Source organism: Hyperoodon ampullatus (assembly GCF_949752795.1).
Source record: "Hyperoodon ampullatus genome assembly, chromosome: 13".
NCBI classification, from domain to species: Eukaryota; Metazoa; Chordata; class Mammalia; order Artiodactyla; family Ziphiidae; genus Hyperoodon; species Hyperoodon ampullatus.
This window is the reverse complement of record NC_136926.1, coordinates 88,616,079-88,635,508: the sequence shown is the minus strand read 5'-3', so window position 1 is coordinate 88,635,508 and position 19,430 is coordinate 88,616,079. Positions and strand designations below refer to the sequence as shown.

The following is a 19,430-nucleotide window of genomic DNA, read 5'->3' as shown; positions in this document are numbered from 1 at the left end:
AACACTAGCAAAATAACACTAATTTCTCAACACAAATAATGAAAGCAGAACACAATGGAACAAAATATTTAAAGTGCTGTGGGGAGAAAAAACTGGTCGACCCTGAATTCAATATTCAGCAAAAATATCCTTCACAAAAACAGGACAGGTGAAACTAAGATATTTTCAGATAAATGAAAATGAGAATTCACTGCTAGCAGACATACACTACAAGAAATGCTAACGGAAGTTCTTTAGGCTGAAGGGAAATGATATCCAGTAGAAACTCAGGTCTTTAGGAAGGCATGGTAAGGAACAAACATGGTTAATATCAAAAGAAAAACAAAAATCCTGTCTTTTCACTTTACTTCTTTAAGATACAGATAAAACAGAACAGTTTATGATATATGTAGATACACTGCATATTTAAAAAGTATATAAATGCATACAAATATATATGCACACAAAAAAAGTGCAATGTGCTTTAGCCTCAAAAATGAGTGGGGTAAATGGATCTATTCAATTACAAGGTTCTTAATTTAATGTGAAGTGATACAACGTTAAGTTTTCACAGTACACTTTTAGTTGAATGCATATTGCCATCTCTAGCAAGTAGTAAAAAAAGGCAAAGAGGTAGCATAGCTGAAAAGCCAATGAACAAAGCAAGTCAGCTTTCTAAATATATTCAAGTAACCTAAAACTGAGGAAGGGACCCCTTAGACACTAGAGTTGGCTGAAGCCCTCAGGGCTAAGAGAAAGGGGCCGGCAGAGGGAGAGGCTAGGAGAAGGCAAGGTAGGGAGTAACCGGCAGATGGAAGTCTCGAGAAAGCAGGGTGAGGCGAAGGCGGCGGAAGACTTCCCTTCAGACAGGAGAGGGGACAACGCTTCGCTGTACCGGCAGGTAGGGGGGTGAGGTGCCGGGAGGGTGGGAACTGGAGGGGATTTCCATTTGATATAATGCTTTTTCTCTGCAAGGTAAGATCATCTGATGAGAGAAAGGCGGGTGGATCAGAAATTACAGGAGAGTGGAAAAGTCGGAAAGCACTGCTATGGAAAAGAGGAACCCCAGCTGCCCACACACACACACAGGATGGCAGGCTGGCAGTGACAGGGGGTTCCCTCTCTTGTCTGTGGTGATGGTTTCACTGGTGTAGCGAAGTGCACAGTTTAATTCTGGGCAATTTCTCGTATGCCAATTTTACCTCGGGACAGTTAACAACACGCAGAGAGGAGGGTGACAGGTAGTGCTGAGGACCAAGCTAGACACGGAACTGCCACTCTGCTTCCCCTGTTGAGCCACGTTCCTGTCCTGATACTCGACGGACCTCTGCCATCACGTGTCTTACCCAGAGGTCTTACTTTGCTCTTGATCTTTTCTCACAGCTCCTGTCTGGACTGTAATGTCCTCTCAGGTCTCTTACAGCGACCTCGAGATCCGTTTTTATTGTCTCCGCTCCTGCCGCCCCGCATTCACAGAGGCTCAGGGCTCGGCTGACACGGGTCTTGCCTTCCCGGCCGCCCATCGGCTCTCAGGAGGGGCAGCTGGCTGTGGGCTCTTCCCCGGGAGAGCTTCTCTGCCAGCGGAGCCCTGCCTGATGGGCTGTCTGGAAAGCTCCATCCCTTCAAGAAAACATTCTTCAACAGAGAACAGGCAACACTCCACAACGGATATGGCTTCTCTCCTTCCTAGAAGACATACAGACGACTTGGCAGTTTACATTTCATTTATTTCCTACTCTAACGTAGGTGAGGGACATACAGATTTTCATGTTGCTTCAAGCTCCTTGGAGAACAAGTGGGAAAAAACTGGTAATCGTAAAAACATGGTAATCGTAACAACAGTTCGAAATGGAGCACCCTGCCCTGAGGGCAGTAAAATCCTCCAGGAGAACCAACGGAGAAGCGTTAGCGTACACCACCCAGTAAGAAGTGTACGAAGTAATCAAAGAAACCCGACGGAAAACAAAATGAAGAAATGGTGACAGAGATCACTCTCCACCATTCTTCCCATCGCCGTTTTAAGACGGAACTTCCGACCCTGCGTGGGCGCGTGGCTCCCCTCAGCACGGTCACAGCCAGCCCTCCCCACGCCGCCCACCTGGAGGGAGGAGGATGACGAGGCCGCTGCCCCATCCCCGTGCTCTCCGCTCCCGCGGGCCAGGCTGCAGGGGAGCGGACACTGGGACGCGGCTGAAGGTCACTGACCGCGGACGACAGAGCTGCGCGCTCGGCTGGGACCACCCACCTCTGGGCTGTTAGGTGAGGGAGAAGAACCGTCTCTCTGGATCTGGGATGGATCACTCTAGACCTCAGAGCAGAAAGGGGCTTAACACATGGAATGCAGTGCTCCCAAAGCCTTAGGAAGCTTTGAGCGCATGCCTGAACCTCCAAACATCACCCTCAGAATGATCCTCTGCAGAAAACACCACGGCCACTACTGAGTTCCAGACGCAGCACGGGAGCCGTGACTCCAGGCTGCGAGGGCGGCCGCTGCCTACACAGCAACTGCCACACAGAGCCCTGGGGCTGAGGACAGCACCTGCCAGCTGAGAACGCCAGTGGGGCAGAGGGACAGCTCCCCCCAAGCCTGCCCTGAGAGTTCTCTGAGAGCTCGTCAAGCCCGGGGAAGCTCACTCACATGCCTTCAGGTGGGGCTGCACAACACGCGCAGGTTAGTTTTCAAGGTTCTGAAGAACAGAGACGCTGCACTGGATGAAGGGTGAACACACCAGCTCACCACAGTGGGTCTGCTTCTGCAGCTTAGATTATATGTTAACTAATAAAAATTTATTTTCAAGTTAATTAAGCCAGGCTCGTTTACACAGAAGAAATGCATTGCGTAATAATTTTAGACTTGTGAAAAGACAGCCAACCGACTCCTGGGACGAGGCAAGCTGGAGGATCACTCATCATTTAAGTCCTACACCGTCACAGTCATTTTCAGAAAATGAAGTTCTCCTATAACAGACTATCTTGATACATGGAAATAAAGAACCGCCTAGCAGCAGCCCCCATATTTCCACGTGTACATGAACGTTCAGAGGACTGCATTTCATCTAGTACATTAGACATCAAATGACTGAAAAATGGCACAATAATGAGAATGCCATTCGAAGCTTTTCACGATAATTTAAAAATCATTCTGAAGTTTTCAATAATGTAGGAAAGCCTCTGCTACTAGGTCAAGGGCAACATTTGTTCGCATTACTTGAAGGTCATTAAAATACATCCTTAATCATAACATGTGGTTCATTACCAATAAAATTGCCTTTCGTTCAATAAAACTAATTAAATATAAATGGTATTGTTTACTGCTATATGGATCTTTTGAAATACATCAGCGAATCATGATTTATTGAAAATTACTGTGCCATCACTGTTGTTAATAAATCTGCCTGATCACAAGAGCAGAAACACATTCCCACACGTCTCCATGTCCGCGACAGCAAGAAGCCGGACCTGCCATCACAGGACTGGATCAGCAGCACTGCTCCAACTAAATTTCAATTCTCTGATCACATTAGGTGCTCTGGACACAACAGAATTAGAGAGCTTATTCTTGGTGGCGTCCTCAGTTCTTTAAAAAGAGCTCTAAGGACTGCAGGTTTATTCATTCTTGGTGTCACTGTGGACACAATGCTCCATTGATGATGCAACAAACAGCGAATGTCACCAAACACTCCCCAGGTCCATCACATTAGAGACAGAAAAGTCAAAATGAGTGACAGTTATGGACAGTGTAAGCTATTTGATGAAAAACCAAATTGCCTTGCCTATGTCCATAATGAAATTAGAGCTTTCTTTCCTGTGAAAAAAAGTCTATACCTAATATGTCAAATTATATGAAGCTACAAATTTAAATTGATGGATGGGGCTTCCCTGGTGGCACAGTGGTTAAGAATCCGCCTGCCAATGCAGGGCACACGGGTTTGAGCCCTGGTCCGGGAAGATCCCACATGCCGCAGAGCAACTAAGCCCGTGCACCGCAACTACTGAGCCTGCGCTCTAGAGCCCGTGTGCCACAACTACTGGGCCCACGTGCCACAACTACTGAAGCCTGGGCGCCTAGAGCCCGTGCTCCGCAACAAGAGAAGCCACCGCAATGAGAAGACAGCGCACCATGATGAAGAGTAGCCCACGCTCGCCACAACTAGAGAAAGCCTGCGTGCAGCAACAGAGACCCAAGGCAGCCAAAAACAAATAAATAAATTTTATAAATAAATAAATAAATTGATGGACGAATCACAAATTCAGCTAAATTTCCTTTTTTCTAAAATATATTGCCTTTTGGTTTTATGATCGTATCAAAACTTAAAACGTTCTCATTTTCCAGTTACTTCACCCAAATGCTTAACACACTCTCTATCAAAGTGTATCAACCATAAAATTTTAAAAGTAGCACTGTATGAATTGCATACTCTAACCTTCTAAGTATTTTCAATTTATACATATCTGTCGCTAATAAAAATGAGGAAAACATCCTTATAATATTGAATATAATAGAATGTACCTCCTGTGATCACAGCAAAGGGAATATTCAAAAATATAGATAACATCATAGTGGAATTTTAAATACTTTCTTAAGATATTTACAAGCAATAAATTATGTGTGCAAAGTGTACAATTTTCTGCATTTGAATACAAGCACACACCGACGACACCACCACGACCAAGGGGTGGACATTTCTAGCAGTCCTCTGCACGCCCCTCCCCGACACTAGCCTCTGTCACAGCTGACCCACTCTCCTGGAATCCAGGTAATGCCATCCCATACCACATACTCATTGTTTGGCTTTTCTTTCAGAAAAATTCTAAGGTAGTATCTTCACAATGCACTTCTTTTCTAACACTCTCAGCGAATTAAATCTGCTACAAAGGATTAGTCTGTGCAACTGCTTCCCAGTGTCCCCCGGAGCACCTGTGACTGCTGGAAGTGAGGTGCAAAGGGACAGACTTCGAGGTGCAGCCTCCAAGCCTGATGGCAAACAGAAACCCTCGGTCGCTTGGGGTTCGTGACCTTTCCGCCCCCTTCAATCCTGGAGAGACCGCTTGAGGACGCACGCTAGAAAAACGAGAAAGCACACAGAGGAGGAAAAAGGCAACTGCACAAGAGCAGCGGGTGCCCAGCGACGGGCTCAAAGCACGTTAGAAAGTCAACAGGCTCCACGAGTGTCTCAGGATGAAAACTAACCATTTTAACAAGTAGCATGAGAACTGCAAGCTGGGTGTCTTCAGTGACAAGGCGACGGCACAGCTTTATCTCACCACGCGCAAGAAGGAAGAGCAAACAGAAAACACTGGGAGTCTGAGTGAGGCTGGAGAGAGCAGGGAGGAGGGGCCTGGGCGGAGGAAACTCTGGCGGCTGCAGGCTGTAATAACAAGAACTGACCCGACCTCACTCATAAAACTGTCTTTCAGCCACACAGGTTTCGTGACGTGACTGAACTTTCTTCTCTATGGGTCTACGTGCAGGGAATATTTTAATAATTACAAGACAGTAAGTGCTAATGACCAGCCTCTCACTTTTAGACTACCCGCTGACAAACACTGACAGTGGTTAAGATGAGAAATGAACACTGGTGGGGGAACAGCCTTCTGGCACAACACAAAATCCACAAACAAAAAGGAAAACGTATAAATATTTACCTAGACAAAAGTTAATTTTAATATTTACCTAAACAAAGTTATATGGCAAAAGGTATTTTAAAGCGAAAAGTCAGGAAACAGGCTGGGGGAATAGGTTTGAGACACGTACTCACTCGGCAAAGGTTTGGAGAACCCTGCACACTCATACACTGAGGGCGAGAGTTTAAAACTGGAACCTCCCAGGGCAATTTTAAAATTGTGCTAAAACAGTGAGCTATTCAGCAAACGGTACTGCTGCGACCAGCTAGCAGGTTGTTTTACGTTTGATTTCCTCCTCAAAGCTCGACTCCAAACAAATGCTAGCTGGACTGGAGAGTTCACGCGTAAAGCAGGGGTGATTTTAAAGAACCATTTAAAACACAGTCATGGGGTGGAAATGGCCTAAGCATAAAACCAAAAGCAGTAACTATTTACTTTTTTAAAAATATTTTTATTGAAATATACTTGACATATAACATTGTGTAAATTTAAGGTGTACAAGTCAGTTTGATGCATTTATGTATTGTAATATGATTGTCACCATAGTAATAATTAGCACTTCTATCACATTACATAAGTAACTATTTTAAAGACTATTTTAAAATTACTGTTAGGTCACCTTATATAAGGATGCTAAACTTTTATACGGACAACAGAAACTATAAATGAAAATATTTAGAAGAGATTAAAACGAATGAAAGATGATTAGCAAACTATATATAAAGGCCTCTTTAAAAACATATAACAGGAAAATGGACAGACAACATGAACAGAAACTTATAAAATAAAAATATGAGAAGTATACTTTCTTAGATAAGGAATCTCCAACCTCACAAAAAGATTAAATGCAAATTTAAAGGGGATGCCATTTTCTCAGTCATCAGATTGGAGACGGCTGACAGGTCAACTGACTTCAGTTAACCTACAGGAGATGTACAAGTCACTGTAGTCTTCTAGAGAGCATTCTGGCAAAAGAATCAAAATCCTTAAAATATGCCTATTTGTTGATCTCTGTTAGTATTTATAAAACATCAAAAGTATTAACTTTCATATTCACCAATATCAGGCTGGTTACTGAAGTTACAATTTGTCGAATACCACGCGGCTAACAGAGTACTTACAGAGATACACATTTTCTAACATAGAAAGATAAACCCTGAACATACTTTTTTTTTTTTTGTGGTACGCGGGCCTCTCACTGTTGTGGCCTCTCCCGTTGCAGAGCACAGGCTCCGGACGCGCAGGCTCAGTGGCCATGGCTCACGGGCCCAGCTGCTCCGCAGCATGTGGGATCTTCCCGGACCGGGGCACGAACCCGTGTCCCCTGCATCGGCAGGCGGACTCTCAACCACTGTGCCACCAGGGAAGCTCCCAAACATACTTTTGAATAAACACCCTCATAGGAAAAGAAGTACGTACAGCTTCACCCAAGTGTGCAGGTGTGTGTATGTCGAGGGGAGGGCCAGGGAAAGGTACTGTCAGGAGGGTCTGTGCCCGAACGTGAACGGCAGCCACTGCGAAGCAGGAAAATTAGAGTGCTTCTCATCTTTATCATTTATATATTATTTTCAATGCACATATTACTATTATAATCAGGAACTCTCTGTGTTTGAAAGAATGAGTGCTGAGGAGCGGGATGGTTAGCCCGAAATGTGAAAGAAGCTGCGAGGGAAGAGGACAGTGGTGTGAAGTGCCCTCCAGGGCAGAGGTAACATGGCCCAGGGAGCGCCGCGTCCTCCCAGCATGCACGTCCCTAAAATAAGCAAATCCTCCAGTAACAAAGACCCACTGCTTTGGTCTTTTTAAAATTTTATGCTCAATGGAACACCTTTTAATTTTAATTTGAAGTATCATGTAGCTCAGTTAGTGCACAAGACACATATTTCTCACTGAGAATTAATCAAGGACTTCCACAAGCTGTGGCACTGTAACTGGTATGAGACTTGCCCTCCCACTACAAATGCTGTAAAATGAACAAAACACATGAGACAGCCGTTTTCAGACACAGGACACAGTGCTTCTGGCAGAATCGCAAGACTGTGGCCCTTGGGAGAAGAGAACGCAGATGTGAGCCCCAGGTGAGGCCGGCTTCCTGCGTAAGGGGAGGTTCCATATCGCGGGGCTGGGGGAAGCCGAGCACAGGAAGGCGGCCTTTCTGCTCAGGGACAGAGCAGAGACCAGGGAAGCGGGAAGAGAACAAAGAGGAAAGGAGTGGCAGCACCCTGCAGTGCTCCCTGAGTGTGCCCACAGATATTCAGTGCTCCCTGAGTGTGCTCCACATTTAAGTAGTGCTCCCTGAGTGTGCTCCACAGCTACGCAGTGCTCCCTGAGTGTGCCCACAGCTATGCAGTGCTCCCTGAGTGTGCGCCACAGCTATTCAGTATTCCGAGTGTGCCCACAGCTACGGAGTGCTCCCTGAGTGTGCTCCACAGCTACAAATTGCTCCCTGAGTGTGCTCCACAGCTATGCGGTGCTCCCTGAGTGTGCCCACAGCTACTGCGCACCTGGTCGGGGTGAAGTGATGCCTGGTAGAGTGTGAGCAGAGAGCTCTTTCCGGACCAGCCCCAGGGATGACAACAGAGCTGGGGAGACATGGAGTCTGACCAGCCAGAGTTAGAGGCACCTCGAAACAATCGAGGCTGTCCATGGTTATCCCACAAAGAGCAGGCCCTTGTGGTAGGATTAAATTAGCACCATGACAAAGGGGAATCTAGGCCTACCCCAACAAAGTTTAAGAACAAGTCTTGGAAAGATCAAGTTTATCCACAAGTTACTGAACTAAGAAAATCAAGATCAATAGGTTTTGAAGGAAGAAAAAAATATAGCATTTACAACATCCAGCATCCAACTGAAAATTACCAGCTGTGCAAGGAAGCAGGAAAGTGTGACCTGTAACAAGGAGGACATTTTTTTAAGAAGAAACATACCCAAAATAACAGAGACACTGGCATTAACAGACGAAGAATAAGTGTTATAAACTGCTGAAAGATTTAAATGAAACTATGAACATATTAGGAAAGAAAAGTATTCAAACAATAACAAAAATGGGTGACCAGGTGGAACCTGGTTCCAGAGGTTAAAAGTACAATATTTGGAATAAAAAAGTTAGCTGGGTGGTCTTAACAGAAGACTAGACACTGCACAAGATAAAATTAGTGAATTTAAAGACACAGCAAAATGAGAATTCCCTGACACTCCAGTGGTGAGAACTCCGTGCTCTCACTGCTGAGGTTCAATCCCTGGTCAGGGAACTAAAATCCCAAAAGCTGTGCAGCTAAAAAAAAAAAAAAGACAGAGCAACAGAAACTGTCAAAATTGAATCACAGAAAGAGAACAAGGCTGAGAAGAGAGCAGCAGAAGCTCGACTCCTGCAGGAACATCAAGTCTAACACACGTGTCACTCGTGTCCCAGAGAGAGGGGTCTGGGCAGAAAGGAGGAGGGAAAAGAGAAGAAAACCAGGAACCCACAGACCCAGGAAACCCAGCAAACTCCAAGCAGGGAATGAGTTTCAACCTGGGTACCACCTAAAGTACAGGCAATGGAAAATACCTCAAGAAACAAAATACTGCCAAGTCTTACACATGTCAAACAGATTTAGTTTCCAAAAAGTGCAATATTTACAATAAGGAAGGTTCCTGCTATTCAGTAATTAACTGTAAGCTATGTGCAGTAGCTATTCCTATCAAATCCAACCCATCTAAGGAAAGTGACCAAATCCAGAGGATTCAATTTCCTTTCCCTTAACCAACTACTGCTTGGGTCCAAGGTCATTCTTAAGACACACCTCAATCTTTCTTTACTCTCCAGTGAATATCAGCAAATCATGTAAGATAAAGCTTCTCTCATTCAGATAAATCATATGTATAACACAAAAAACACCAAATGACCACAACTGTGATTTTGATTAAAAAAAAAAAAAGATGTATAGCAGTTTAGGAGATTCTGAGCACTCGTGAGAGATCTGTTTCAGAGATCACTAAAAACACTGAAATCCGTAAGTACTGTGCCCTCTGGTCCCACCTCTTGCCCGTTCCCCAGGCAGCAAAGGCCAAGCAAGAAGTCCAAAGGTGTCTTTCCCCTTCTCACTCTGCGGAGACACACAGGAACACTTCACTTCCCCCTCCCCAGAGAGGGCTCTCCACCTTCAAAGGGAGAAGCTGAAGTGGACAGGCTGGTGTCCAAGGCTAGGCTAAGCCCATGTGAGTTCCACCAAAGCAGTATCTGAACAGCCTCCTGGGAGTCAGTCAGTCACCAAAAATGGATGTAGCTAACCCCACCAAGAGTTCTCGATTTCAAAGATTACTCAAATGAGGGGGGTTTTAAAAATAGAAACAAAAAGGAACGAGAAAGAAAAGAAAGAAAACCTAAGAGTCAAGCCAAAAGGAACATTTAAAACTATACCTCAAAAAGGTTATGTGCTAAGAATCCAGAGAAATTACGTGGGCATAATTTTCAATGAATTAGTAACCAAGAAATTATTTTAAAACACTATCAACGCATTAATTAAGTTAGTTGGTATAAACAGAACTGTACTTACTGCACAGAAATGGCCACTACAGTAAATGATGGAGTAATGACAGCAACACTCACCCCCAGAGCCGGCAGCCTCTGCGTGCAGCTCACCGCCACTTTCAGCTTCCAGTCAGTTTCACCATCGAGTTGATCAGTTCGAATGAAACATGAACCTTGGAATGAGAGAAGAAAAACTCCTAAGTTACAGGTACTTTAAAGCCACAATTCACAGCACAGTGGGATACAGAAATGATATATCTACAGATTCCCATTAACAAAAATCCTTAAAAGTACTATTTATTTGACTCACAAAATGAGTCTGCTGAAAAGATAGAGGTCATTAATTGTTTATTCACTTATCTCCTAGTTGGTGTTCTAGACTATTAAGGTTTACTAATAAAGGTTTACTTTATTTTAGAAAGACTACATTGATCATTTCTACCTTTAGCTTATGTTTTTGATAATAACACAATAATAAGTAAATATACAAAAATACCCAAGAGTGTGTGATATAACTTTGCTAATAAAATATAGGATGTACCACTATAAAACATATGCTCAATAATAAAAGCACAGCTAAAATGTTAAAGCCTGCAGGCTTCCCTGGTGGCGCAGTGGTTGAGAGTCCGCCTGCCGATGCAGGGGACATGGGTTCGTGTCCCAGTCCGGGAAGATCCCACATGCCGTGGAGCGGCTGGGCCCGTGAGCCACGGTCGCTGAGCCTGTGTGTCCGGAGCCTGTGCTCCACAGTGGGAGAGGCCACAACGGTGAGAGGCCCGTGTACCACAAAAAAAAAAAAAAAAAAAGTTAAAGCCTGAAAAGAGCTACTGTCTTACTCACAACCCCATCAAATTTTAAACATAAAAAATATTAAATTACAAAGATCCATTTACTCTTTGCCCATGCTGTCATACCATTTCTTATAACGTATCCTCATACACAACAGCAAAGCACAAAACACATACATACAGGGCAACTGTGCAACATTATTAATCATAACCAAAGGAGTGGGAACACAAAATCAGGGAATCAGCTGAATACAAGGGAGCACGTGTAGCAGTGAAAAAAAAAAAAAAGAAAAGAAAGGAAGGAAGGAAAAAGAAACAGAAAAGAAAAAGAGATGAGAAAGGCCTCCATTTCTACTGAGAAATAAATCTCTCTAGGATATATACCATCTAATAAAAAAAGCCAGGTGCACAACACTGGGAACAAAGTAAAACCAGCTACTGGAGAACAAGGTGGGGAGAGCGTGAGTGTGTGTGTCTGTATGCACGTGTGCAGGGAGGGACACGACCCCCAGGAAGGAAGGGGAAAGGGAAGGGACGGACTAGAAGCAACACCTCTGGGAGTACATCCTCTTTTACCCTGTTCACTCTGAGATCATACATGATTCACATAATTAAAAAGCCAAAACACATCAAACTTTAAAAGAGTGTCCCCTAAAATATAAAAGGAATCAGATAAAACAAAGTAACAAATTAGTAGTTTAACCACATAATGAATTCAAGTGACTTTTGAGGTTTTTCAAAAATTTAACTGTAAAATAAAATAGTTATAGAAAGCCACACAAGCATATGTATACCTTAGAAATTACTACAAGATAAATATCTTGTGCACAACTGTGAGACCCCTCAGGAGATGCTGCATGTGCCCCGACCCCATTGCAGCCCCTTCCCTGCTTGTAAAGCAGCTGGACCGTCAGTTGTACGTCCCTGTGCAGATGTACATCCTTAGCAGAGCCCACTCTGGGCATGTCTGTAAAGTCACTTTTCACGCCAGGCCCTCCCCACCCCTCCTTCCAATGTGTCTGCTGAAAGCCTGGCTCTGTGTGCTGCTGACTGAACACTCGGGTCCAGGCCAGCCTGCTCCCCTTCCCTCTGCAGGTCCTACGACGCTGGCTCCTGCACACAGAGCCCAGCTCAGGCTCCACTGACCCTCAGCAACGCTGCCCTGCCTCCGTCCAGAGGTACAATGTCCTCCTCTTCTCTGATGCCAACAGCCCTTCATGCTTAATGCCCACTAGAGGTACCCGTTATTGCACTAGAGGATGCAGAAGGCAGCAGGCTATCCTTCTTTTTCACCTTTTACCTAGAATAAAATGTAAAAGGAGAGGCTTCTTTCTGCTCTTTGGATCCAGTTGGCTCACCTGGTGGAAAAGTTCCTATAAGAAAGCACTGACTCCTGTTGTTATTTACCCACATTTCAAGGCAATGAACTAGTACCCTGCCATCCTCAGAAGGAGACCAATTAGGCATGTGTGTGTGTGTGTGTGCGCGTGTGCACGTGTGTGTGTGTGTGTATGTGTGTGCACTGAATGAGCTCCAGTACTTGAGGAGTTTCACTCCAATGCCATTACTATTATTATAGAGTCTCCAGCTGTCCCACCACTGGGGGACAATCTCCAGAGTTACCACATTATTAGATTGAAATGTCCAGTGTTCAAAAAAAAAAAAAACCAAAAACAGGAGAGTATGGCCAACTTAATGGAAAAAACTTAATCAACAGAGACTGTCCTCAACAAAGACCTAATGGTAGTTCTACTAGACAAAGACTTTAAAGCAACTGTCTAAAAAGATGCTCAAAGAACTAAAGAAAGATGTGGAGAAAGTCAAGAAAACAATGTATGAACAAAATGGAGATATCGATAAAGAGAGAGAAAACCCAAAAAGAAATGAAAAAGAAATTCAAGGGCAATGAGAATTTCACTAGAGGGAGTCAGAGGCAGATTTGAGCAGGCATAGCAAAGAATGAGCAAACTTGAAGATAGGACAATGGAAGTGATCCAACCTGAGGAACAGAAGGAAAAAGATGGGAAAAAAAGTGAACAGAGACAAATGGACCCATAGGACACTGTCACGTGGACCAATATATGCACTGTGGGAGACCCAGAAGGACAAGACAGAGAAGAAGGAACAGAGAGAATATCTGAATAATGGCTGAAAACTTCCCAGATTTGATGAAAGACATGAATATAAACTCCCAAGGACCCCAACAAAATCCAAGCACAGACATAATGTTCTTTTGTTGCACTTTGCAGATGCTATGTTTTTTTACAGATTGGAAGTGTGTGAAAACCCTGCATCAAGCAAGTCTATCAGGGCCATTTTGGCCAAGAGCATTTGTTCTATTTACATGTCTTTGTCACATTTTGGTAATTCTTGTAATATTTCAAACTTTTTATTATTGTTATATTTGTTACGATGATCTGTGATCATTGTTCTTCGATTTTACTATTGTAGTAAAATTGTTACTACAAAGACAAAAGTTATTGTTTTTTGTTTTGTATTTCTTAAGGTTGTACGTTTTTTTAGACATAATGCTACTGCACACTTAATAGACTGAAGTATAGTGTAAACATAACTTTTACATGTACCAGGAAACCAAAAAATTTGTGTGACTCTCTTTATTGTGATATTCACTCTATTGCCATGGTCTGGAGCCAAACCTGCAATATATCTGAAGTATGCCTGTAATATGAACTCAAACAGACCCACACCAAGACACATTATAATCAAACTTTCAAAAAGACAAAGAGAATCTTGAAAACTGCAAGAGAAAAGAGAATCATCATATACAAGGGATCCTCAGTAAGATAACCACCAGATTTCTCATCAGAAGGAGATGGCATTTCTATGGAAGCCAGAAGGCAGTGAACCCATCAACTCAAAGTGCTAAAAAAAAAAAAACTGTCAACCAAATATCTTCAATCCAGCAAAACTGCCCTTTGAACGTGAGGGAGAAATCAAGACATTCTCAAGTAAACAAAAGCTGAGGAAGCTGGTGACCACTAGACCTGCCCTGCAAGAAGTGCTCAAGGCAGTCTGGTAGGTGAAATGAAAGGCCAGTAGACAGTAACTTGAAGCTGTGTGGAGAAATAAAGATCTCAATAAAGGTTATTAATGCATGGCAATTATAAAAGCTAGTATTATTGTAAGAATGGTTTGAAGTGCACTTTTTCTACACGATTTAAGAGATTAATAAATTTAAAGAAAAGAAATTATTAGTCTAAAAGCCAGAATTACTGTAACTTTGGCTTGTAACTTCTAATCTTGTTGTCTACATAATTTAAGAGGTTAATGCATTTAAACTAATTATTAGTTTATGTCTGGGGAACCCAGTGTACGAAGATGTACTTCTGTGACATCAACAACTGAAAGGATGGGGTAGAACTATACAGGAGCAGAGTTCCTATGTGTCATTGAAGGTAAGTTGGTATCAATGCAAATCAGAGTCTTCTACCTTTAGGATATTGAATGTAATTCCCATGGCAACCACAAAGAAAATAGCTATAGAAGATACACAAAAGGGAATGAGAGAGGAATTTAAATATTTTACTACGAAATATCAACCAGAAAAGACAGTAATGTAGGAAATGAAGGACCAAAAAAAAAAAAAAAGCTATAAGGCGTAAGGAAAACAAACTGCACAATGAAAGAAGTTGCTCCTTATCAGCAATTACTTTAAATGTAAATAGGTAAATATTATTCAGACTCCTGTCAAAGACAGAGATTGGCAGAACGGACAAAGACACGATCCAACCACATGCTGTCTACAAGAGACTCACTTTAGATACAAAGATACAAAAAAGTTGGAAGTGAAAGGATGGAAGAAGATATTCAATGCAAAACAGCACAGCAGTTTCTAAAAAAGTTTTTTAAAGAACTACCATATGACCTAGCCATTCCACTTCTGGGTGTAGGCCCAAAAGAACTGAAAGCAAGGTCTGAAAGAGACATTTGTGCACTCATGTTCATAGCAGTATTATTAACAATAAATAAAACATGGAAGTAACCCAAGTGTCCACTGATGGATGAATAGATAAGGAAAATGTTGTAAATACATACAACGAAGTTACTATTCAGACTTAAAAAGGACAGACATTTTACAATAGATGGGCCTTTAGGACATCACACTCAGTGAGATAAGCCAGTCACAGAAAGACAAATACTGCATGAATCCAGTTACCTGAGGGTCTTAGATTGTCCAATTCATGGACAGAAAGTAGAACGGTGGCACCAGGGCTGGGGGTTATGTGTATTTTATGTTACGTGTGTTTGAACACAGTAAAAAAGAAAAAAAATAAATTCACTTCAAAAGTAAAACCATTCACCAACCTTGAAAAAAAATGACTATAATGCTACAGTAATCAAGACAGTGTGGTATTGGTGAAAGAGTAGATGTAGATGAAGGGAACAGAATACAGAGAACCTTTAAATAGAACTCCATAAATATAGTCAAGTAATCTTTGACAAACTAGCAAAGGCAGTACTATTGAGCAAAGATAGCCTTTTCAACAAATAGTGCTGGAACAACCAGACATCCACACACAAAAGAAATGAATCTAGTCACAGACCTACACCCTTCATAAAAAATTAACTCAAAATAGATCACAGACCTAAATGTAAAATGCAAAACTATAACAGTCCTAGAAGATAACCTAGGAGAAAACCTAGATGACCTTGGGTATGGTGGTGCCTTTTTAGATACAACACCAAAGATGTGATCCATTAAAAAAAAAAAAAAAAAGCAAAAACTGATAAATTGGACTTCATTAAATTTAAATTTAAATTTAAAACTTCTGTTCTGCAAACATATCAGCAAGAGAATTACAAAACAAGGCACAGACTGGGAGAAAATATTTGCAAAAGACACATCTGATAAAGGGCTGTTAGCCAAAATATATAAAGAACTCTTAAAACTCAACAATAAGAAAACAATCCAGTTAAAACATGGGCCAAACCAGAACAAAGAAGATACAGAGATGGCAAATAAGCATATGAAAATATGCTCCACATCACATCGTCAGGGAAATGTAAGGTAAAACAACGAGACACCACTCCACACCTACGAGAATGGCCAAACTCCAGAACACTGACAACACCAAGGCTTGCGGGGATGCGGAGCAACAGGAACTCTCATCATTGCTGGTGGGGATGCAAAATGGTGCAGCCACTTCGGAAGACAGTTTGGTGGCTTCTTACAAAGCTAAACATAATCTTACTATACGATCCAGCAATCGCACTCCTTGCCATTTACCCAAAAGAGCTGGGGAACTCATGTCCACACAAAATCCTGCATGCAGATTTTATACGAGCTTTATTCATAACTGCCAAAACTTGGAAGCAACCAAATGTCCTTCAGTAGGTGAATGGATCAACTATGGTAAATCCAGACAATGGAGAATTATTCAGCAATACAGTGAAATGAGCTATCAAGTCATGAAAAGATAAGAAGGAACATTAAATGTTTATCACTAAGTAAAAGAAACCAATCTGAAAAGGCTGCATACTATGTGGTTCCAACTACATGACATTCTGGAAAAGAAAAAAAACCATGGAGACACTAAAGAGACCCATGGCTGCACAGGATGGAGTTGGGGGCAGAGGTAAATAGGCAGAGCACAGAAAATTTCTAGGACAGTGAAAATCCTCTGTATGATATATATAATGATGGATGGATGTCATTATACATTTGCCAAAACCCATAGAATGTACTACACCAAGAGTGAATTTTCATGTAAACTATGGAATTTGTGTGAGGATGATGTGTCAGTGTCAGTCCATCAATTGCAACAAATGCATCACCTGGTGGGGGATGCTGATGATGAGGGAAGCTACGCAGGTGTGAGGGCAGGGGGCGTACTGGAAATCTCTGTACCACCTTCTCACTTTTTTGTGTGAACTTAAAAAAATAAAGTACAGGGCTTCCCTGGTGGTGCAGTGGTTAAGAATCCGCCTGCCAATGCAGGGGACACGGGTTCGAGCCCTGGTCCGGGAAGATCCCACATGCCACGGAGCAACTAAGCCCGTGTGCCACAACTACTGCGCCTGTGCTCTAGAGCCTGAGAGCCACAACTACTGAGCCTGTGAGCCACAACTACTGAAGCCCACACTCCTACAGCCCATGCTCCACAACAAGAGAAGCCACCGCAGTGAGAAGCCCGTGCTCCGCAACCAAGAGTAGCCCCCGCTCGCCACAACTGGAGAAAGCCTGCACGCAACAATGAAGACACAACATAGCCACAAATAAAAATAAATTAAATAAATTAAAAACATTAAAAAATAAATTAAAAATAAATTAAAAAGTACAAAATAAAAAAGAATTTTTAAGAAACATATTCAGATTAACACAGAAAATATACACCAAACATATTATACAAACTTTTTTCTTTGCAGGAAAAGAACACTGCAAATAACTGAAACTGCACTATAGAAATTCACATTTAAATTTATATTTGAACACCCGCAAAGATGGAGACTACTCTCCATTGTACTTTTCTCATATTTGTACTGCCGAGCGCCCCTTTCCCTGTATCAGTGTTTGCTCCTATCCATCAATTTCATGTAGAATTATACTACTGATCAGCGCAGCTCAGCACCAGTGCAGCTCTGGTGAACGGCTGACTGCAAACGTGGTCCTGCAGTAGAGCTCACACTGCATGTCCTCTCCACTTCAGCTGCTAATTTCATCAATAAGTTATCTCATGGCCTTTTACCTTTTATCCAGAGGAAGAGGCTGCCGTATGCCAGGTCAGCTTTCAGTAGTGATCACTACAGCAAAACAGAAGCATTAGACGGGTGGGCACCCCTCCAGGGTGAGGCTCTGACCTTTGCCTGGGAGCTGCAGGGAGATGGAGGCCCTGACTTCTCGGCTGCACTGGCCTAGAGCAGAAGCTTCCTTCACATGGAGCTGGGGTAGGTCATGGCTAAAATTCCACAGAATCAATCTGTTCTTACCAAGAAAGATCTCTGAAGAATATTAAAACAATTACTTTCAAAAGATATACAACTGAATACTGAAGATTTATTTTAGGGATTTTCGTGGATGAAACAATCCTCTAGTGATTTTCAACCAGGGGCGATTTTGCCCCCAGAAAGCATCTGGAGACTTGGTTTTCACAGTAGGCGCTGGGGGTGGGGGCTGGGAGGGTGCTCCTGGCACCCGGGGAGTCGAGGCCAAGAATACTGCTCAACACCCTGCAGTGCAGAGACAAGCCACCACAACAAAGAAATACCAGGCCCCAAGCGTCAACAGTACTGAAGGCAATTCAAAACTTAAAAGCTGGTGGAGCAGTGGGAAGAGCCAGTCTTGGGCTGAGCACTGCCTGACAATCCACTCACTGACGCTCCCTGTCCAGGTGCTTCACCTTATTAAGGTTTTCATGTGCACAGTGGAAAAAATAAGACTTACTCTGGAGTGGTGGTGTAAAGTTTAGAGGAAAATCTATTAAAATCTGCCAGTGAATGGTATACACCAGGAACTTATTAATTACTTAGCTAATTATTTCTCAAATTTGGGGAACTAGCTAAGGTAGCTATGTAAGAACACATCTTTACACAGCTTAGTCCAGTGCACCTTTTGCACAATGTTCTAAAACTGAAATGGGCCCGTGCAAATCCACATCCACCCCTAGAAGAAACGGACCCCTGCACATCTGTAAGCATTTCCTGGCTCTCTTACTCTGCGTAAATACCAAATACTTTTCTCTTGGAGCCAATGCACTTTCAACTAAGTACAGCCACCAGCAATTCAGTATCTGAAATGTGCCCCACTGATTCCTTAAGCAAGTACATTTAATCCTTTTAACTACCGAAGGCACAGGCATTAGTGTTGCCAACATGAATCTAGGAGATTCACACAGGTTAAGTCACTTCTGTAAGACATAATAGGATAGAGAGCTAAGAAAAGATTTTTCAATCACCTATTTTATCCGTTGAAGATGTATCAGTGAGACCTTCAACTGATTTCATGCACTTTGAAAAATATATCTAGTTATGTAAATAAATTTTGTTATGTATTATTTGTCAAAAGATTTATGATAAGGAGAATAACTGGTTTCAACTAAAAAGGAGGACAAGGAAATTTGCAGTACCCATTATTTTACACTTAGGCCTTTTTCTCAAGATTGATTTTTTTTTCCTCTTAAATATATGCATGGTTATATATATCTGTATGTGTGTGTTTTATAAAGTATAAAAGCGACTTAAAAGGGATTGGGTTCTAGATTCTGTATGACACATACTTTGAGACATCCAAGCCAACAGCTTTGCTCCAGGTTTGCTTTCTAACATAGAAAATAAGAGAAGGTGAGAATATCTACAGTCTCTTAAATTTCAAACATTTTGTGTTTCTAAAAGTGAAACTAATACCTTATCTAGATGTCTGTAAACTTATTAAATACGGGAAACAATATACTTGCCATTCTTAAAAGTAAAAGGCTATGCATCGTGTTAAATAATTACACGCTCTTTTTAAAATTTAGAGGAAACGGACGTATGACTGAACTTCAAGTACCATTACATTACTAGGCTCA

The 19,430-nt window shown here is 42.3% G+C and overlaps 1 protein-coding gene across 2 annotated transcripts in view; it reads right to left on the bottom strand.

The window, feature by feature from the left end:
- Nucleotides 1–19,430, bottom strand: part of ATP9B (ATPase phospholipid transporting 9B (putative)) — a gene marked incomplete at its 5' end in the record, with an annotated part of 207,075 nt that overhangs the window by 126,694 nt on the left and 60,951 nt on the right. For both annotated transcript variants that reach the window (XM_079717497.1, XM_079717496.1), the window contains one exon: nucleotides 10,196–10,290. In XM_079717497.1, coding sequence (XP_079573623.1) covers nucleotides 10,196–10,290 — 95 coding nt within the window. The remainder of the gene's footprint in view (nucleotides 1–10,195; nucleotides 10,291–19,430) is intronic.